The sequence below is a fragment of the Chanodichthys erythropterus genome, chromosome 20 (genome assembly GCF_024489055.1).
Source record: "Chanodichthys erythropterus isolate Z2021 chromosome 20, ASM2448905v1, whole genome shotgun sequence".
NCBI classification, from domain to species: Eukaryota; Metazoa; Chordata; class Actinopteri; order Cypriniformes; family Xenocyprididae; genus Chanodichthys; species Chanodichthys erythropterus.
Genome location: NC_090240.1, coordinates 6135883 through 6158456, shown reverse-complemented (window position 1 = coordinate 6158456; position 22574 = coordinate 6135883). Strand labels below are relative to the sequence as shown.

The 22574-nt window shown below is 36.9% G+C and overlaps 1 protein-coding gene across 4 annotated transcripts in view; it reads right to left on the bottom strand.

Moving 5' to 3' along the window:
• Window positions 1–7829: 7829 nt before the first annotated feature.
• The window catches only part of LOC137009544 (Fc receptor-like protein 5), a 28757-nt gene continuing 14012 nt past the window's right edge, over window positions 7830–22574 (bottom strand). For 3 of the 4 annotated variants that reach the window (XM_067371850.1, XM_067371851.1, XM_067371849.1), the window contains 12 exons: window positions 22121–22375; window positions 19835–20110; window positions 19214–19468; window positions 18818–19108; window positions 17667–17918; window positions 15996–16262; window positions 15676–15777; window positions 14277–14333; window positions 13887–13940; window positions 13564–13632; window positions 10337–10384; window positions 7830–8519 (listed from right to left, as the gene is read on the bottom strand). In XM_067371850.1, coding sequence (XP_067227951.1) covers window positions 8512–8519; window positions 10337–10384; window positions 13564–13632; window positions 13887–13940; window positions 14277–14333; window positions 15676–15777; window positions 15996–16262; window positions 17667–17918; window positions 18818–19108; window positions 19214–19468; window positions 19835–20110; window positions 22121–22375 — 1934 coding nt within the window. In that variant the 3' untranslated portion in view covers window positions 7830–8511. Of the gene's footprint in view, window positions 8520–10336; window positions 10385–12627; window positions 12747–13563; window positions 13633–13886; window positions 13941–14276; window positions 14334–15675; window positions 15778–15995; window positions 16263–17666; window positions 17919–18817; window positions 19109–19213; window positions 19469–19834; window positions 20111–22120; window positions 22376–22574 lie in introns of all 4 variants that reach the window. The other variant, XR_010892922.1, reaches the window with a different exon arrangement.

The following is a 22574-nucleotide window of genomic DNA, read 5'->3' as shown; positions in this document are numbered from 1 at the left end:
ACTCCCTGATGCAGTGGTCGACATCTGATCCTCATCCGGAGCACCGATAGTGATGCGGGGAACCTCCGTAGAGGAGAGCAGCCGGCAACTCTAGAGGAGTGGGAGGTTCATGGGGGCAGACCCTACGAAGAAGCTCCCACTGTGAACCCTCAGATCTCCCAGAGTGCTAACCAGACCAGCAGCTTTTGAAGCTGTAGGTGACTGGGTAGCAGCAGAGGGAAATCGTACCTCCGTGTTAAAGAAGGAAAGTCGCGATCGCAATGCCAACATGGACATGCCCTTGCAGTGAGTGACTGCTCTTTTAGCTGAAGCACCCAGGGATGAGTGCCACACTGTCCTATGCCAGTGAGCTGTCACACGCACAACCCCTGAATGTGCCTTCCCACCAGCCAATGTGAGCTCTGTGAGCTGCAGCCACCAGAACAAAACCAATAAAAGCAATGAGTTGCTGTTGTGGAAATCACTCCAAGCAATTAAAATGGCTGTTTTTGCTCTTTGAGAAATGCACTTTGTTGAAGGTGAGAGAACGATCACACAACCGATTGGCTCCGAAGCAAAAGTATGAATGGAAGTGAATATGCCGGTCCTATTTATACCCGGATGCTGGGGGTGTGGCCCAGCATGTAAATCTCACTGGCCAATTCCCATTGGTTTTGTACCACTTGGAGGTGATTGGGCTCCCAAGAGAGACCCCATTACGTCAGTATCAACATAACGTTGAACGTGTCTGACTGAATGGGAACCGCTCTTTCCCATTACGAGATCTTGGACAGTTCTCTTCAACAGAATCAGGTGTTTTCTGGAGCTTTAGGAAAGGTGCATTCAAGAGCCATCAGAGCCATTTTGGACTGCCTAATAGTGTTTAAACAGGAAGACAGGTTAATGACAGCAGTATTTAATCACTAAAATTCGTTAGACATTTTAAAATCAGAAACATAGCAAATTCTGTGCTTTTGTAACTCTGACTTAATTTCAGGATTAATAATAATATTTTTTTTTTTTTAAGTTGAAATAAATAAAAAAGTATAGCTATATGATTGTTAACAGAAATATAGTGTGCAAGGAAAACATGTATAAATGTGAAAGAGGAATAATTTGATTAATATGTATTAGAGAATTGACCAATAAGAGAAGACTGAGAAACTCCACCCTGTTTTAATCAGCAGAAGCAGCACAAGCTAACAAAGTGAGAGCAGAGCATTAAGCTAGAGCAATTCTCTAAAAAGAAGGAAATATAAATGTAAATTGTTGATTTTGTCTAAAAACCTTTTAGATTTCATGAAGGAATACATGTGTTAAAAGAATCCAGTTAATTTTATGTTTGTGTGGATATCAATCTTGACGTATTACAGTGTGGAAATATTGGATGTGGTGAGTTATTGTTTAATTGACCGTTCACAAAGACCCGCCACCTTTAGTTACTGCTGCTACTGTATGTCTGACTAGCCATGCTGCTATTATGTTCTCATGCAGTGAAAAATACATTGCGGAGCAAAAAGGACACTGACAATGTATCGACAGACAAGAGAGCAGGTTACTTTTAATATGAAATGAAGTCTTAAATTTTAAATTTTGTATTTTTTAAAGAAATTTAAACAATAAATACAATTTTGTGGCTCTTTAATGTGTCATGACAGATCTCTGTAGCACCTCAGATCAAGCAGATCATGGACTGATCATCTCTTCTTACTAGGTTTTTTTTTTTTTTTTTTTTTTTTTTTTTTATAATCAAATAAACATGAATGAACCACATTTCAACCACAGAAAGATATCAGTACACATCATTTTTCAAGTTCAAATCCACCAACGTTAATCTATTAACTCCCCTGATTGCTTTGTCGGACAAAATGGTTGATTCTGCATTATGATTGGTTAGATCGCCTGTCAATCAAACTCACAGCGAAGGGTCAATTGCTGTTTATTTTGAAATAAAGACACTTCACAATCACCCCTTCATCCAGTTGTCACTCCTCTTAAGAAATCTGTCTGAAGAAATGAATGGTATGCATGGGCTTTTAACCAAGCTCAGCAAGTACCGCACACCAGGATCTTCTCCACTCCCACCACACTTACAGCAGTCCCAGACAGTGAGTGTGTCTGAGATGTTGTAACCATGCTGCATTTAATAATATATTCATCTTAGAATATTCAATATTTGGTGGCATGCTCATAAAAACAAAACAAAAAAGAGGTTCTTAAATAATCTAATCAGTGTGAATCGTACAAAGAATTATGTCACAGTCAGATCAAAGGGATCATGAACTTTGTTGTTTTATTTTATTAAAATCTTTCCATTTGAAATAGCCAAGTATTACTCTCTTTTACCACGTTTTTACTATCACAGCTCTCAAGGTTAACTAATTGTGAAAAGTTCTGCATTACATTTAGATCTATGGCATTATATTTAGATAGTGGCATGAAAGGTTGCAGAGATGAATGCTGTGTAGCCGATCAAAGTCATGTGAACTAAGAAAAACAACGCAAGTTGACATTAAGTCACGGGTTTGATTTACTGACACACAGACAAGCAACATCTGACTGTACATATATTTCAGATCAGGCATGATTACACAGTTACTTATTTTCTAATCCTCAACGGCATGTTTATTGCTTGGTAGCTCGATCGGTGTTACTTAGGCTACCAATTCTATTGCATGTCATGTGCGAAACGGTGGGCAGGGCTAAACAGGCAGTGATGAAGTAGGCGTTGATTTCTTCTGCGGAGGCGGTGCTTGCTGCCCTTTGACGTCATAGATCCCCACTTTTGTAAATAAATGATTTTCATTTAAATTGACAATAAAATAGGGTATATGTCGAATGTCACATGACCAAACCGGAAACTGTTCAGTATGAACTTATGGCATATCTATGGACTTTTAAGTTAATAAGCGTAACTACGTAGTTCACATTATAGGTTTTAATCTTTTACATATCTAAATGTTAGTGTGAAGAAGAAAAATGAAAAAAAAAAGCTTTTAAATATCAAACTACATAGTTGTGGGACATCAGTTATCTTTGCTTGCTCCATTTAAGTTATCTTGAATAAAACAGCTAGGTTTTTCATGAAGCACATACAAAAGACCTAAACCGGAAGCGATCTGATCTGATTTACAGAATACGGAAGTCAGGCGCATAACGCCTATAATCATACAATTAATGCTTCCTGTTTAATCCTGTGATGTAACAAACTAAAACAGTTCAGAAGTGATACAGGTTTCATCCAGAGCTCTTCCATAACGGTTGTTTTATTATTAAAGCAATATGAATTCTTATTAGTAATACCTCAACCCAAGGACAAGCTCCACACTTTACAACAATGGTAACCCCTAAAACCACTAACATAACAAAACTTTTAAATACCAATATATTGAACAATTGAACATTGAACAAGTTCAGAATGCAGCTGCGCGAATGATAACTGATTCTAAAACCAGAAATAGCATTGCTCCCAACTCTCAGATCCTTTTACTGGCAGCCTGCCTCATTCAGAATTGAATTCAAGATCCTCTTATTTGTTTTTAAATGTCTTTATGGAACTTCCCCAATATACCTTTCTGATTTGTTGAATAAATATACTCCAGCAAGATCGCTCCAAAGATCAAATAGTAATTTGTTTGGTTGTGCCTAAAACACAAATTGGTGAGTCAGCATTTAGTCATTTCGGTCCCAAGCGATGGAACTCTCTTCCTGATAACCTACAAGCAATTGACTCACTGTGCACTTTTTAAAAAGTCTCTCAAAACACATTTTGTTCACTAGAGCCTTTCCTTGATTAATTTTATTGTTGTATTTTATTATCTTATTTCTATTATGTGATTTTATTTTTGGTCTGTAATTTCAAGTGTTACAAGTAATGCAAGTATAAATATGTCCACAGTGGACATGTATTGCACCCAATCTTAACACTCTTGATTGCCTGTTGGGGGATTCTGTAGAGACGAGTTGAGCAACACTCCCCATTAAAGATCAGGGCATTTAAGGAGCTCATCATCCAGGAGTAAAACAGGACAGATGTGACAATTGTTATAAAGTCCGTGTACAAGTGTACGTTCATATCTTTGTCGCTGTAAGGTACTGAAACCACACACTAAACACATTATAAGAGCGGCTCTCTCACACTGTATGACATGACAGACAACTAGTTGTCCAGTCCTGTTCCGTTCACACAGTGCGGAATTTCTGAGAATGCAGTTGTGAGTCCTGAAAATTTACGGGTGTGATCTTGGTTATACTGTCTAGGGGTCGACCGATTATCGGCGCCGATATTAAGCATTTTTATTGTTATCGGCATCTGCCATTTTCAAAACCGATTTGCCGATAAAACCATTTTATTTTGAAATGTGCGATCTGGCACTGATCCAGCCACCTCAGTCAGAGCCATGGTCAGAGCGCACCGCTCTGTGGCCTAGACTAAGCCCCGCCCATCGTCCGTCTGATTTGTTGGGAGTCACGAGCCTGGCCAATCAATACGGCTGGCGCGGCTGGAAAATGTTCCGCTCTCACACCGAAAGCACAGGAGCTGCTTCAGTGAGCATCATCACACATCAATAAGTTATCTCTCGAAGGTAAGAATGCAGTAAACGTTCCTGAAGTTGCAATAAATCACTACACTGAAGTTGCAAAACACCTAAATATAATCGATTTATGATGACCAGCCCCGTTCAGTTATTATACTGTGAATTCCCGGTCAATGTCTGTCATTGATGTGATGATCCGTTAAAGCATATCACTGCAGTGCTGAGATAGTGAAACTAAAACCTACTTCTCTCGGCCAACTTAACGTTATATTGTGAATAGATTATCAAAACGAATTAATTCACTCATGTCTGCTGCGGGGTTTTTTTGTGTTGTTCACATAGCTTCACTGAAAAGCGTCCGTTCCGTTAGGGCTCTTAGTCAAAAAAATTGCGCATATTTGGAGAAATATTGCTTTATTCTAACATGATTGCAAAATAATTTATCATACAGATTCAGAATTATGCAGTTTTACTTAGTTTACAGAATGCTGCTGATGGATGCTCCCAGCACTTTTTATGTTTGTTGTTATTATTAATATTAATGTTGTTATTATGAACAGTTCTCAGAATTAAATACGTGTTAAAATAATTTAAAGAGAGTCTTTGTCAGAGGCCTTTTTATTCTTAATTTTGACATTAATTTTCATTTTTACACTAGACACATATCGGTTCAAAATATCAGTTATCGGTCTCCTTGATCTGTGATAATCGGTATCGGCATCGGCCCTGAAAAATGCAAATCGGTCGATCCCTAATACAGTCCTTTCAGAAAAACGCGATTATGCGATCGCCTGATTTAATGCATAATCAGCCAAAGTCCGCATATTTATGCGGGGGTCGCGTTTTTTCAAATATGCAGAACTTTCGCCGCATAAATTGCAGATTTCAGCAAGCAAAATATGTGGGGCCAGCATGATTTCATAATAATGCCTGTATTTTTGCTGCAAAAAAGTCACATATATCTTAGCAGAAAGTTGAAAAATGTTGCATTTACTTCACACAGGTAAAGCGCCATTATTTCCCCCCTATTGCCATGGGAACCTTATGAAGTGACGTAATTACGTGACGTGAACATCATTTGCAAACCCTGTGGTGAAACCAGTGATACCATGATGAAGCACGCAAATCATTTTCATTTGCCAACAAAAATAAGCGCAAAAGACCGCGTGAAGCAGTTTCCCGGTGGGGGCAAATTATTTTGCACTCCGTGCAACTGCGTGTTGGACCACAGACGGAAGTTTGAGCCATGTGTTAATTAAGGTCTGAAATAAAACAGAATGAGAACTTAAATATTCTGTGATTTAGCATGCTTGCTTATCATAGGAAGTAATAAGAAATTACTCTTTACATTAAGGTAGTAGCCTAGTGAGAACAGGGTGTTGGGGGAATCACCTTTTTTCTCTTTTCATCAAACCGCAGTTTTTGCAAGTTCCTGCAATTTCATAGCATAAAATTGCAAAAATATCCTGCATATTCCATCGCATTTTTTAAGAAAACGTGCCGCAAAATCAAGGATTTTTGCCCGCAACAATCACAAAAAAAATCTGTGTTTTTCTGGAGGGACTGGTTATAGAATGCAGTTGTCACTCTCATGAATAATAATAATAATAATACTGCATGTGAACGTAACCGTATTAAGGACTCAAATACAGGACTGACAACCGTATTCTGCTTCTGTGTGAACGCGGCCTTTTAATCAGCTTTTATGAAACTCCCCTCAGCTAGCGCATCTTTTTGAAGTGACTAGCAGCCTTGTCACCTTACCTGAATACTGCATGCTTAATCACTAAAACGGACTTATTGGTTTCTGTGCACAAACAATTCTCATAGTTTGACTTCAGAACACATAAAATGAGAGTATTTGGCTTTTCAACACCAGCTGATTGGATGATCAATTGAAAGTATAACTTTGTGTTAGTCTTACATGTTTATTTGAATGTAAATAATCCAGAACACCACACTGAAAACAGAATACACAAACACACACAAAAACAATATAAAATATGTGTAAAGTACAACATTTTTAAAGTGCCCCTATTATGGCTTTTCTTAAGGTTCCTATTGTTTTGGGAGTCTCCTACAACAGGTTTACATGCATGCAGGGTCAAAAAACACTTTTGTTTTCTCATAATATACATTTAATTTCACCTCAGTTCACCAAAGATTGGTAAATGATTCACTTGAAGCAGTTCAATGAATAAATCTCTCTAAACCCCTCCTCTCCGTGAGTCAGTTAGCCCAATCTTTTGTGCTTGGTCTACTGTGAGCACCGCACAACCATTGCCATAACTGAATGACAGCTATCAGTTCACAAGACATTGCAATGGTGGACAGAAATGTATCGACAGAAAAGATAGCATTAAATTTACCATATCAATTCGAGCCCAATGAAACTTCTGAAGTAGTCGATCAACCAGAAACTTATTCACAATCACGACTGAAGTAGACATTTCTTATATGGTAAGTGTCACCTTAGTTTTTTATTTATAAGACGTGATAGCAGTGTCATTGTTATACTTTATGTAGGTGCACCTGTGGGAACTGTATCAGAATGCCAAGCGAAGCTGAAAATCTCTAACATAAAATAAACATTTAGGCCAGATGTGTACACAGACATTTTCATCATAACTATTAACAAAGAAAAATGGCTATATCATTGTTTGACATTACAATGGGTGTTTACCGTTTACAGAAAGAATACTTCAACTAGTTAGCGAGCATCTTAACATCCTATTACAATACAGATAGCACTCCACTCTACTGTAATAATAAAAATGCAGAGGAAAAACAGTTTGTTTTGTATGCTGTAAACTCCCATGTTAGCCGAGCACAAAAGTGAATAGCTAATAATGCATTAAACAAAAGTCGTGCTCCATCCTTGATCATTACTCCAAGTAATAAGACAGGCAAGCTGCATTAATCAACACATTTTTAGACAACATTGGATCCACATCTGAATAGAAGAACAACAGAAATGTGAGTTAGCAGGCAACATACAGACTAGGGTGTATGTTACACAACATAACATATAAAACTACGAATTTTGAACGATCGCTAGAAAATATAAACATCAATTATTAATCATACTTACAGGTTGAGTTTCAGAGGAGCAAGCTGGTCCAAATAAACTTGCCATTGATCCATATTTTAAGACCAAGAGTTTTGTGAATCCTGCGTTAAACTCCCAGAGGTTTGAGAAGCAGTCAGAAAAAAATGATGGGAACACAACAAAAGATTGTACTGCTGTGGTATTGTTGAAAAAATGAATTTTCCCTGGTGTCTGCCCGCACAATTAATTGGCAGGTGGTATGCTAATGTTTTGTTGTGACGTCACAACGAAACAGCTTTGGATTCATTTTTACAAACGACTCATTTAAGAGACAATAACTTTATATACGGTGCACTGATTGTAGGATGTTTTCATTCACTTAGAGCTATGTTACACACATGAAAGGTAATTTTTAAAAATCCACAATAGGGGCACTTTCAGAAGGTGGTACTCAAACAGTAGAAAAAAAAAAAAAAGAAGAAAAAAACACTTTTGTTCAATATGCAAAGAAATTACAAAATTACAAAACATTTTTCCAGTAGATTTGTATTACAATCATTCTATGATGTCATGTTAATAGTTGTATTTACAGGTAACACCCCCCCCCCCCCCCAAAAAAAAAGAAAAAAAAAGAAAAAAAGTAGGTAGACAGATATAACAGATATAACTTTGATTACTTTTGATAATTATAATTTCTTTCTGTTCATTATTTATCTTCCTCTACAATCACTGTCTTCATTTAAGGCAGTAAGCTGTCTACATTTTCTCAACATTCTCTACATTTTCTCAAGCTGCAAACAAGCTGGTTTTCCATCTTTAAAAGTATACAAAACTACTAGACAAAGTGCTGTGCTAAGGCAATATTTTTTAATATAAGCATGTAATTGTGCTGCCTCAGTGCAAATATAGAAACTCCATCATGATGTTGATTGCTGACATAATGGTTCAGAGTCCTGGAGAGGCAGAAACATGACAATAAGTTAAAAATCTGTTTATCATACTTAATCATATTTGTTAATCTAGAGTGTGAAATGGTTAATCGCAGGTTTCGAGATTTCACTGTGTACATTTTTAAACCCTGGATGGGACTTTTTATTTACATATTTACAGGGATAATAACATTGATTATTATTTATGAGGTTACTATGTTTTTATTACTGTACAAAGTGCATGGATATTTAATAAAGCGTTGAGGCAGTTTATGACCCAGGTAAAAGATGTTAACACAGGCTTAGGGTGCGTCTCAATCAGCTCCTTAGCTCCTGAGCTCAAGAATCAATATGTACACAAATTCAAGGACTAGTAAGGACAGTTAAGAACGCTGGCTCACTATACATTGGGACACTGATGACTCTATTTACGACGACGTGACAACATCCTCATTGTACAACATCACTACTGGTATTTATAAACAAAAGCAGAGCTGATTTCTTTCTTATATTACTTGTAATGTTATTTAAATAAATACTTTGCTTGTTACATACAGTATACGTGCAACATTTCATAAATAAATGATAAGTGTTTGCTATATTATGTTAATTACCTGTATTTATGCTGAAATATAGCCTAATAATAATGGTTTGTATTTAAAAAAACAAAAAAAACATCTATTGTGCACCATTGTGTGTAGTGAGTTGGCTTATGTGATTTAAAGTGTGTGCTTCAGAAAGTCCGTTAAGGGAGAATAGTGAGCATCGATGCTTCCTGGTACAGACGTTTCAGTGCCCTGGAAGGATTCTGCGACTGAGACAGCCCTTAAAATGTCCAACTCCCTGATCAGTACCCTGATTACTGAACTAGAGAGCTGATTGAGACACCCTCAGTGTGAAACACTTTTTAACACCAAGAGGTAAGACTTTTAAGACCAATTTATAGGGCTGGACTATTAATCGAAAAGTAACCGAAACGAAATTCAGAACCTCTAACCGATGTAATTTTCCCATGTCGGTTATTTCTTTTTTTAATCCTTTCCCCTTAAAAACATTACCATATGTGTAGCCACAACTCCGCCCATCCAGTCAGTGGCATAAAAGCAAAACACGGAGGTGAACACCGGTTCAACACAGTGATGGCGCGCGAGCGGTGAGCCTTGCGTCTTCACTAAACTTTGTCAGTTGTATTTGTTTTAAGGTTTATACATTCAAGCGATTAGACGATCAGATGTATTATTATTCCGAGCTACCGTGCTTGTGCAGCTGCATTGTGGCGTGAACACTCATACAAACGGTAGCTGCGCAAAACGTGAAGATCGCGCACACTGAGAGGAACGTAGAAAGTAGTCAGCGCTGTCCAGTGATTTATCACAAAACTAGCTTAGAAACTCAAAACATCTTATAGCATATATTTTCTACTTTTGAAGTAACCATTTAGCCTACAACCCACAGCTTCACAATCAACAGAGACGGTATGACTAATTCACACGCAATCACTTGTACTGGTACTGTGCTAATTTATCTTTATCTGATTTACAACGAGCAGAAATATGTAAGAAATGTTATGAAGCATAGATAAAATAACTGCTGAAAGTGAGCTGTCAGATCACTCTTTAAATACGAAAAAATATCCCACCTTTTAATAGTCAATCATATTTACAGTACAAACCTTGTCAGTGAACTACGAGGGCCAAAAAAAACCCCAAAAAAACAAAAAAAAACAAACAAAATAATCGTTCATTAATCGTAATTGAGGTTTTGATTTTAGGCCATAATCGTCCAGCCCTACCAATTTATAAAAAGTACAAAACACCTTTAAAATAGTGTAATTTCACTACCTTTAAATGATGTCAGCCCATTAGCTTCTGCCGCTGGTGAGTCTTCATCTTCAAGAGAAAAATGTGAGAGTCATTTGTGATAACTGATTTCTGAGATTGTGTAATTATTGCTTAGAAACATTATTACGGTATACTCCTGTATTTTATATACACTCTTCAAAATAAAGGTTCCCATTAAGTCAGTCACGTTTGAATGTTATGTCGATACTGACATACTGGGGTCTCGCCAAGGAGCCCAATCATCTTCGAGTGGTAACTAAATGAATCAATAGATATTGGCCAGTGAGATTTGCATGCCAAGCCGCTCCTACCCAAATATACAGGAATATAAGGCTCATTTATTTATACTTTGCTTCGGAGCAGAGTGGCGAGCAGTGATCACTTCCCAGCCCATCCTGCTGGCTCATTCGGACCAGATTCCCCCCAGATTCAGCAGCGTCCTGTAGTCCTCTGTGGCAAACAAAGACATCCCCATCCTGCATGCAGAGATGGCGGTCCTGCTCACGAAGGTCACAGTAGAGTCTGTCCCTCTAGCCCTACTTCATCGTACCCAAGAAAAGCGCTGGGTTACGGCCAATCTTGGATATGCGTGTCTTGAATCAGGCACTTCACAAACTCCCATTCAAGATGCTCATGAAGAAATGCATCCTCATGTGCGTTCGTCCCCAGGATTGGTTTGAAGCCATCAACCTGAATGATACGTACTTTCATGTCTCAATTTTACCTCAGCACAGACCATTCCTACGCTTTGCTTTCGAGAGTCAAGAATATCAGTACAAGGTCCTCTCCTTTGGGCTGCACTTGCCCCGCTCAGGGAGGTGGATATTTTGAACCATCTTAAAGACTAGCTCATTCTAGCTCCCTCTCGAGATCTGTTATATGAACACAGGGACATGGTGTTCAGGCACCTCAGCCATCTGAGACTTCTGGTCAGCTGGGAAAAAAGCAAGCTCTCCCCTGTGCAGAGCAATATAGGAATTGAGAACTGAAGAATTCTTTCTCGTGAAATATCACGATAAGAGAAACAGCAGATACGACCATCCCGAGGGTAAGCCCTGTCCCTTCCATTCCATTTGTATGGAAGACTAATTTTCCTAGGGCTTACGTGGGGCGCTGGTTAGGTTACGACTGTGTGAGGGAAGTTGCCAAAAGGGCACACTACATCTTACCAGCATTTGTGTCGCAGATACTCGTAACACAGTTCAGTGGTTGTGGCATTTTCTATAGGGACCCCTATACGTCAGTATCGATATAATGTTAAACGTAACTTACTGAATGGGAACGTCTCAGTTACTGATGTGAAAGAGGGAACGGAGACGTTATGTCCATCCTGCCAAAACCCTGAACTACTGCTGAATGGCCGGGATCCGAATCTAAACATGAATGAGTGATTACGAGCTGACCTTATATACCCCTATGTCTGGGTAGGAGTGGTTTGGCATGCAAATCTCACTGGCCAATATCCATTGGCCCATTTAGTTACCACTTGGTTGAAGGTGATGGGGCTCCCAGGCGAGACCCCAGTATGTCAGTATTGATGTAACGTCTCTGTTCCCTCCTTCAGGGATCAAGGGTTACATCAGCAACGAGATGTTCTTTATTGGCACTGATTGTTCCATGAAGAACTTCATATTTCATATGTTACAAAAACAGCCTTCTTTCACCTCAGAAACATTGCTAAAATACGGAATATGTTATCTATTTCTGATGCAGAAAAGTTAGTTCATGCTTTCATGACGTCTCGACTAGATTACTGTAATGCATTATTAGCTGGTTGTCCTGCTTCCTCAATAAACAAGCTACAATTAGTACAAAATGCAGCTGCTAGAGTTCTTACCAGGTCAAGAAAATATGATCATATAACACCAATCTTATCATCTCTACACTGGTTACCCATTAAGTTCCGTATCGATTATAAAGTATTGCTAATGACCTATAAGGCTCTAAATGGTTTAGCTCCTGTATACTTAACCAATCTTCTATCGCCCTACAATCCTTCACGCTCTTTAAGATCACAAAACTCTGGACTTCTGGTTGTACCTAGGATATCTAAGTCCACTAAAGGAGGGAGAGCGTTTTCACATTTGGCTCCTAAACTCTGGAATAGCCTTCCTGATAATGTTCGGGGCTCAGACTCGCTCACCCAGTTTAAATCTAGATTAAAGACGCATCTCTTTAGCCAAGCGTTCACATAACGCATCTCATACCAGATCAACTGCACGTGACTATCTTTGCTTAAAGTTATGAACAGCAGCTACGCTAATTGTTCTCCTTTTGCTTTTCTGTTTTACCTCGGGACACCCGCCCTGAGGTGACTAGAGAGTACATCAGCTTCAGTTTGTATCCAGCCTCTTAAGAAGACCTCAGATGACCATCACCTGTGAAGAGACGGCGCCAGCTCCTGCGAGGACTTCAGGAGACGCAATCATCTAGATCAACATTCACATTGCACAATCTCTATATCCTAATTTATTGTTAATGTAATTCATTTTCCAGGAGCTCATTACTTCTACCTTCAGTTAAACTGCTAACAGTGATTGTAATTACCTAAAGTATATTATTTGCTAACTACATTCTTTAAATTGTAATGTTGACATCCATTTTCTGTAAAGCTGCTTTGAAATGATATGTATCGTGAAAATAAAAAAGTAAATTTGAATTGAATTGAACTTCAGTGGAACCTTTTCAGTGCACTAAAGGTTTTTTATAGTGAAAAAGAATCTTTAGTTTAATAATAACAATAATAATAAAATACACTAAGAAAAATTTTTGGTTCTTCATCACTGAGAAGAAAAACCCCTTTTGGAACCTTTATTATTAAGAGTGTAATGTACACTCTAAAAATGTGTTGACTCAACAACTAATGCAACAGTTTGCATCATTATTTTTGAGTTATGACAACTTTGAATGAAATTATTTTGAGGAAGTTATGTAGAGGACCTTCAATAATTTGTAATACAAACACAAATTTGTTGATTACTCAAAAAAATGTATTCACTCCAACTACCTGAGTAACGGCAAAATTTGAGTTTAAATTACAGACAATATTAAGTTAATGTAATGATCAATATTATTATGTAAACATAACTTAAAATGTTTAATTAACTCAATAAAGTTTTTAAGGTCCCTGAATTACTTTTTAGAGTGTACTGAAAATGAAATTATTGATTTGTTACAAATATTATGATATGTTAGACATTTGTAGATATACATTTGTTAGGTCTTACCTTTAATCACATCATCTTCGTCAACGGCTGAAACATGATCAGTGAGCAGCTCTTCTTTTTCCTCACATTCTGAATGATATTAGAGAGAGTGTGGTGATTTATTTTAGTTTAAAAATCCAAAATCATAATTCTGACTTTTGATACAAGCAAATTCATGCAAAATTCCAGCAAAAACTTTACTTGAGTCACTAATAGTTTTTCATATAATATTATCTCAAAGCATAAGATGTGATATGAAATAGTACCATTTGTTAAAGTAAATGAGTACATTAATGTGTTTTTAATTGTAATGTCAGCCAAACACAGTAAAATGCACATTATACCTTCCATCTCTGTGGGACTGTTGTCCATGTACTCCTCCAGGGGTGAAGCAGTTTCTGCAGAGTAATTAAAGACTCATATAATTGTATATGTGGATGCATTTCACACACACACACACACACACACACACACACACACACACACACACACACACACACACACACACACACACACACACACACACACTGTGTTTTCATGTTTTATGGGAACTTTCCATAGACATAATGATTTTTATACTGTACAAACTGTATTCTATCCCCTAACCCTAACGCTACTCATCACAGAAAACTTTTTGCATTGTTACATTTTCAAAAAACATCTCTTAATATAATTTATAAGCTGTTTTCCTCAAAGGGACCAAAAAAATTTCCACACAAGGTCAGAAAACTTACGGTTCTTGGAATCTGCCATTGAGAAAAACAAGTCATCTTGTATGGTTTCTTTTTTCCCTAAAGATAATGATGAAACAAAACTTTTGTTAGAAGTAATTAAATATAAAATGTTACTAATATAAGTAAAAACACAGAAGCTACTGTAAATGTTACTGTTTTTTTTTTTTTTTTTTTTTTACACTGCATTCTTGATTAAATAAATGCAGTCTTGGTGAGCATAAGAGACTTCTTTCAAAAACTTTCAAATCTTGCCAAACCCAAACTTCTGAATGGTAGTGTATGACAACAACTCAAAGTGGCCGAATCCACGTCAAAGGCTTACGTGTTTAATAGCAACTGTTTACACCAGCTGTAAATATCAACAAATGGAATCATGTTTACACTGGAACCATTGACAGATGCTATTCAAAGAAAGTATAATAGAAGCAGTACAGTATTTGAAGAACCTCTGAGCAATGGGTGACACAAGGCTGGTTGTTGGTGCTTGGTATAACAGACACTGCTTGTTTTTTTAATGAAAAGATCAGTATTAATTAAAGGATTAGTTCAGTTTTAAATAAAATTTTCCTGATAATTTACTCACCCCCATGTCATCCAAGATGTTCATGTCCTTCTTTCTTCAGTCGAAAAGAAATTAAGGTTTTTGATAAAAACATTCCAGGATTATTCTCCTTATAGTGGACTTCAATGGCCTCCAAACAGTTGAAGGTCAAAATTACAGTTTCAGTGCAGCTTCAAAGGGCTTTAAACAATACCAGACGAGGAATAAGGGTCTTATCTAACAAAACAATCAGTCATTTTCGAAGATAATGTAAATGTATATGCTTTATATAAACAAATGATCGCCTTCCAAGTGGTTCCGCCAAAACTGCACTTCTGTATTCTTCAAAAAGCTTACGCTGTATATGTTCTACGCTTTCCCTATTCTACGTATGGGAAAAAATGGAACTGGCACTGCGTTTATTCCGTAAATTGAATAGGGTAGGCGTAGGACATACAGAATAAGCTTTTTGAAGAATACAGAAAGCGGAAGCGTGTGCAAGGTGATCATTTGTTTATATAAAGCATATACAGTTGTATTTTTTTCGAAAATGATCAATCGTTTCACTAGATAAGACCTTTATTCCTCATCCGGTATCGTTTAAAGCCCTTTGAAGCTGCACTGAAACTGTAATTTTGACCTTCAACCGTTTGGAGGCCATTGAAGTCCACTATAAGGAGAATAATCCTGGAATGTTTTAATCAAAAACCTTAATTTCTTTTCGACTGAAGAAAGAAGGACATGGACATCTTGGATGACATGGGGGTGAGTAAATTATCAGGAAAATTGCATTTGAAAGTGAACTAATCCTTTAAGACACTTCATTTCAGAAGTATATGAATTGTTTTCTGTTTGTACCTGGTTTACGGGTGAATTTTAGAACAAGGCATCCAATGATCAGGATTATAATACAGCAGACAAGACATCCTGAGATCGCCAGCAGAATTTTTCTTTTTAATACTGTAATAATGAGGGAAATTATAAAGTTAATCAAGTGAAATGAACATTCCCTTCAAACATTTATGTAGAAATGTAACTTTTATGCATTTCCCCCCTCAGTTTTAATCTACATGTATGATCTTGAAAATCTTGACTATAAGTTGATTTATAATCCACAAATCATTCACATCTATACACTGTATGAAAGAAGTTTAATAATAATTATTCATATTACTTACTAATATTATTGGCCGTGAAGCCCTCACTCAGAGCAGAGTACAGTGGTCTCTCTGTCCTTATTCCCTTGCACTTGAATTCACTTTTAATAGTTTCTTCAGTTGCTCTCACTTTGAACATATGTGACAATTCATTGAGCTTCTGTCCGTTCTTGAACCAGGCGTAGCTCCACTGTCTGCCGTCTGAGATGTTACACCTGAGGGTCAGGCTATTCCCAGATATGATGTCGCTCAATTCAGTCTCCAGACTCAGAACTGCAGCTGGACGTGCTTACAACAAAACAAAAGGTTATTTTATAAATAATTTGTTCTAAAATTTATTTCATAAAGGGCCTTCTGATCACTTCTAATCAATAAGCATCAGTGCTTTTACTTTTACTACTTTGGGTTACTATTTAAAATTCACTTACTTGTTAAAATCAGTTTGTACCATGTATGTTCAAAGCATATAATGCAATAAACTACACTTAAAGTGATAGTCCACCCATAAATGAAGATTCTACCATCATTTACTCACCCCAATGTCCTTCCACACCTGTATTTCTTCCATTGAACATTAAAGAAGATATTTTGAAAGCCAGTGGGGTCCAAAACAACATTAGTCCACATTGACTTTCATAGTATGGACAAAAATAAGTACATTCTTTAAAATATCTTCTTTTGTGTTCCAGAGAATAACAAATGTTGTACAGGAATGACATGAGGGTGAGTAAGCATGAGTAAACTGATATGATTTTCATGTCTTTATTAGTATTATTACAACTATTAAAGGATTAGTCCACTTTTAAATATTTTTTTCTTGATAATTTACTCACCCCTATGTCATCCAAGATGTCCATGTCTTTCTTTAGTCAGTCAGAAAGAAATTAAGGTTTTTGATGAAAACATTCCAGGATTATTCTCCTTATAGTGGACTTCAATGGCCTCCAGACGGTTGAAGGTCAAAATTACAGTTTCAATGCAGCTTCAAAGGGCTTTAAATGATACCAGATGAGGAATAAGGGTCTTATCTAGTGAAAAGATCGGTCATTTTCGAAAAAAAAAAAAAAAAAATACAACTGTTTATGCTTTATAAACACAAAATATCGCCTTGAACGTACCTCCGCTTTCCACATTCTTAAAAACGCTTACGCTGTATGTCCTACGCCTTCCCTATTCTACTTACGGAAAACAATGAAACTGGTGCCACGTTCGTTCCAGAAGTAGAATAGGGAAGAAGTACAGCGTAAGCGTTTTGAAGAATGTGGAAAGCGGAAGTACGTTCAAGGCGATATTTTGTGTTTATAAAGATATTTTGTTGTATTTTTTTCGAAAATGACCAATCGTTTCGCTAGATAAGACCCTTATTCCTCGTCTAGTATCGTTTAAAGCCCTTTGAAGCTGCACTGAAACTGTAACCTTCAACCATCTGGAGGCCATTGAAGTCCACTATAAGGAGAATAATCCTGGAATGTTTTCATCAAAAACCTTAATTTCTTTTCGACTGAAGAAAGAAAGAAATGAACATCTTGGATGACATGGGGGTGAGTAAATTATCAGGAAAAGTTTATTTAAAAGTGGACTAATCCTTTTTAACTTCATATTTTCATTTAATTGAGTTCTTTGCCAGGGTTATATATTATAAAATAAATGGCCACAAGAGGCAGTTTATATGGGCACAAGAGACTAACTTACCTTCAACTTGCACTTGTAGAGTCTCACTGTCCACTGAGAAGTCTCCTCTCTTTGCTTTGCAGTGATAGACACCAGTGTCAGAGAGAGATGCTGATTTGATGGTGTAATTGGGTTTTGCTATCAAGGGTTTTGACTTTTTATACCAGTGGAATTCCCATCCATCACCAGGCATATTACAACCAAGATGAACTTCCTCCTCAGTGAAGAACTCAAACCACTGATGTTTTGTGATGTCTGGTTTTGTTGTGTTAACTAGGAGCAACAGAAATAAAAAAAATAAAAAAATAAATAAAGGAGGGGGAAAAAAGAAATAATGGACCACCTTCAAACAATAACTTTGAGTATGTTTGTTATTCTACGAAATCTAAGACTATGAACTGAATTTACAACTGAAAATCACTTTCCACTCGAAAATACAAAGATGCAACAGTAAAGAAGCTAAATCAATCCTACACACAAAAACATGAATCATGTTGCACAAATCTCATTCTTACTTGTTTCATTTATGTATGACTGACAAATATGCATCACATTAAGTTTGTTAGTTTGTGTTAAAAACGTGTAATCCATAGACCTAAATAACTGTTTGAGTGAACAGAAAGCAGAACAAAATCATCATTGACCTCTTTAAGGCTCCTGACTGTCACTATCTGAATTATTTTGTTAAGTTCTGAAATGACTTTCACATTTTCATTTCCATTTCCATGTTTTTTCTCTTCAAGTATACAATCCCGATTCACTTTTACTGAGATGATTAACATTTTTTTTTTTTTTTTTTTTTTTTTTACAAATGGAAATGTCCTTATCCTTGAGAAGTTTCTAAACCATTTATAGCCCCTTTTATTAGAATCTCCATCAACTTAACACTTCAGAGTCACTTTTTCATTAGGGTAAAAAAACAAAAATGTTTTCCTTTGAGATGCTATTGACAAATTTGGATGCTGCTAATAGTGTCTGGTTTCTGTAACCCGTTGTCAAGAGTAGGCAGGAAACTGCTGACATCAACCACTGTACATTGATAAAGGCCAATGCAAATGAAAAATATCTTAAAATATAAAAGCTTCTTCACTGAACTTTTTTTGGGTGCCAATCATTCTTTCTTTCACATATATCAATAATATAATATATCATATATTCATAAGTAGTTTTACCATAAATATTTAGTTTCAAAGCTTCTGCTTGTCTTGTAGTCACTGGTGTTCTCATCAGGTGTTTTCCTCTGCAGGTATACTGTCCTGAATGACTTGCTTTTGCTGAGCTGATTGAGAGTGTGTTTCCAGAAAAGGAAATGTCCTCATCAACTGAAATCGGAGTGCTTTTTCTAAACCATTCATAGCTCCATTCATTTGAACCTCCATCAATTGAACACTTCAGAATCACTTTTTCAGTTGGGTAAAATGTTTTCCATTCAGACTCTATTGACAGTTTTGGTTGAGGTGGTTCTGGACAGATAAACACAATATTAATGTAAGAGAACTGTTTATGTTTTGACATTGTATTATGCATACAATGTATCTATGTGTATGTATAAAACAGATTAATCTTACCTCTTATATTCAATTTTGTGGAATTTGCATATGTCATCTCTCTCCTTTTTATGCTACAATTGTATTCCCCTTTTTGATCGAGTGTAGCATTTAGGATAGTGTAAGTGCTACTGTTTACTAGCACTGAATGTTTTTGCCACTGGTATTGCCATTTTGATGTCTTCTCTTTAATGGTACAAATGAGTTTGACTTGTTCCCTAGTGTAGATCTCTGGGTATGGTGGATCTTGCTTCAGAAGGACTGTTGGCTTTGATCCTTTAGAATGATAAAAATAGACAATAATAATAATTTATTTATAAAATAATGTGTAATTGTTTTTATACATACAATATAATGTATATTATATCTTATAATCATCCTTTATAATTATAAAATAATTTGAAGACTAAAAATACATTTATTATTATTTTAATGGAATTCCCTTGGAAATTTTGTCTATAATGAGGCTGATGAAAAACAGAACCAAAACTCAATAATAAAAAATTACAAGATATACAATGTTGACATATAATAAGTATGAGGTTAAGAATTATGCAAAAATAAAGAGCTGTGTTTGTGTTTTAGTCATGACATGCTGTTTTTATCTAAACTGATAATAGATTCTTCTGTGACAAAACTTACCATGAACTGTTAACGAATATGTTTTGCTTTTTGCGGTTGTCACCGTCCTGCCCTTCAGCTCAGCTTGACACGCATAATCCCCTTCATGACCAGACTTTACTGAGAGAGTAAGTGTGTTGTCTTTTATGCTTCTTTCATCACTGGAGACAACATTTTCTGAGCCCTTGAACCACTTATAGATCCAGTTTTCAGATACAGAAATCACACACTGCAAAAACACTTTTTCATCAGGAAACGCTTCTGTCCATTCTGACTGGACTCGTGCTTCAGGCAGATCTAAAGGGAGAGAGGAAAACGAACCAAACTTTAAGGTGGATGTGTTCACAGAGAGCCTGATACTAGTACAAAGTCTAATGTGTGTCAAAGTTAATGTTGTTATGTGTAGCTTAACTGTTTCTTGTTTATAAAATCAATTCATCTAAAATACATATTTAAAGGGTTAGTTCACCCAAAAATGAAAATTCTGTCAGTAATTACTCACCCTCATGTTGATACAACCATGTAAGTCTTTCTTTCATCTTCGGATCACAAATTAATATTTTTGTGATTAAATATGAGCGGTGGAATACTCCTCCATTGGCTTTAAGGGGGCACAAACTTGTCCGTCCAGAAAGTCAGTGAAGAAAATGTTTAAATAGTCCATGCCACTACAGTGGCTCAACCGTACGTTTCTCAAGCGACGATAATACTTTTCGTGCCAAAAAAACAAACAAAAGAACGACTTTATTCAACTATTCATTTTCTCTCTTGTAGGCCTCTGACGTTAGTTCACGAGAGCTCCATGACGCATGTGCGAGAACTAAACTGACGACGGTCTTCTTCTACTACTACTTGTTACTGGCTTCTCACTCCTTAGGAGTATTACCGCCACCTAGTGTTCAAGATGAAGTGCTGGCATAGCCGGAAGCGCTAAACTTTGTTTACAAACAGGTGAACGCGCGCGCTGTATGTAAAAACCATTATTTGTAAATATGTCGGCAGATTTTGACGTAGATGAAGACTGTACTGACTGTAAACAAAAAAAAAAAAAGAAATAGAAAGTGTTTACACACATAAGGATAGATGATAAAGAAAACACATTGTAAAAAGCTAGGCTGCACGTGTAATTATTCTACAGTCAAAACAAACCTACTTACTCCATAGATAAAGTGCCAGCCGGTCCTTCTGGCCTCGGACGTCTCTTCCAGTTCACTTTAGGCAAATTAAAAAACACTTCTAAAACACTTCTACTTAGCGGGGGCGGAAAACCGGGATCCTCGGTTATACAGCGAAATACACTTGTCCCATTGTCTGCGTTATCCAAACTTTCAAGCTGTGGCATGACAATGTCCCAATCGATGCAGCACATGCTCTCCTGTTCAGTTGGCATCGCCTGGCACTGATTACATTTACACCACCAGCTCTCCAATGCTCTCTGTCTTTCGGAAGCTTGAGACTGTGGTTGTGTTGCAGCGGCAGCCTCTTCCATCTCTTGCATTTCAATGTCTGTGTATTCAGGTTCAAATAAGTAAGGTTGGTTAAAAAATTCAAGTCTTCATCTACGTCAAAATCTGCCGACATATTTACAAATAATGTTTTTTACATACAGCGCGCACGTTCACCTGCTTGTAAACAAAGTTTAGCGCTTCCGGCTATGCCAGCACTTCATCTTGAACACTAGGTGGCGGTAATACTCCTAAGGAGTGAGCAGCCAGTAACAAGTAGTAGTAGAAGAAAACCGTCGTCAGTTTAGTTCTCGCGCATGCGTCATGGAGCTCTCGTGAACTAACGTCAGAGGCCTACAAGAGAGAAAATGAATAGTTGAATAAAGTCATTCTTTTGTTTGTTTTTTTCGCACAAAAAGTATTATCTTCGCTTGAGAAACGTACGGTTGAGCCACTGTAGTGGCATAGACTATTTAAACATTTTCTTCACTGACTTTCTGGACGGACAAGTTTGTGCCCCCTTAAAGCCAATGGAGGAGTATTCCACCGCTCATATTTAATCACAAAAATATTAATTTGTGATCTGAAGATGAAAGAAAGACTTACATGGTTGTATCAACATGAGGGTGAGTAATTACTGACAGAATTTTCATTTTTGGGTGAACTAACCCTTTAACTCTCTTGACTCTGTCATTTTATTTACATTTACACATTTGGCGGACACTTCCAAAGTGGGCCTACATTTAATCAGTCTGTACATTTCCTGGGAACTTTACTGAGGCATTGTAAAGTCAATGAATGAACAATGGGAAAAAATATTCCACAATAGAAATCACTGTAAAGAAGTAAATTATGGACTCACCTTGAACTTGCACTCGTAGAGTCTCACTGTCCACTGAGAAGTCTCCTCTCTTTGCTTTGCAGTGATAGACACCAGTGTCAGAGAGAGATGCTGAGCTGATATTGAAGGTTGGATCTGTGATCAAGGGTTTTGAGCCTTTATACCAGTCATACTTCCATCCATCACCAGACATATTACAACCAAGCTGGACTTTCTCCCCAGTGTAGAAGAAATCAAACCACCGATGTTTTGTGATGTCTGGTTTTGGTGTGTTATCTAAGAATCACAGGGGTAGAATTAGTAATAATGCACTCTCTTCAAACAATAACTGCCTGAGTTGCTTATGGTTGTTATTCTTCATAATCTGAGACTAAATTGACACATGCTGCTAATAGTGTCTGGCTTCTGTAACCTGTTGTCAAGAGTAGGTAGGAAATTGCTGACATGAACCACTGTACATTGATAGAGGCCAATG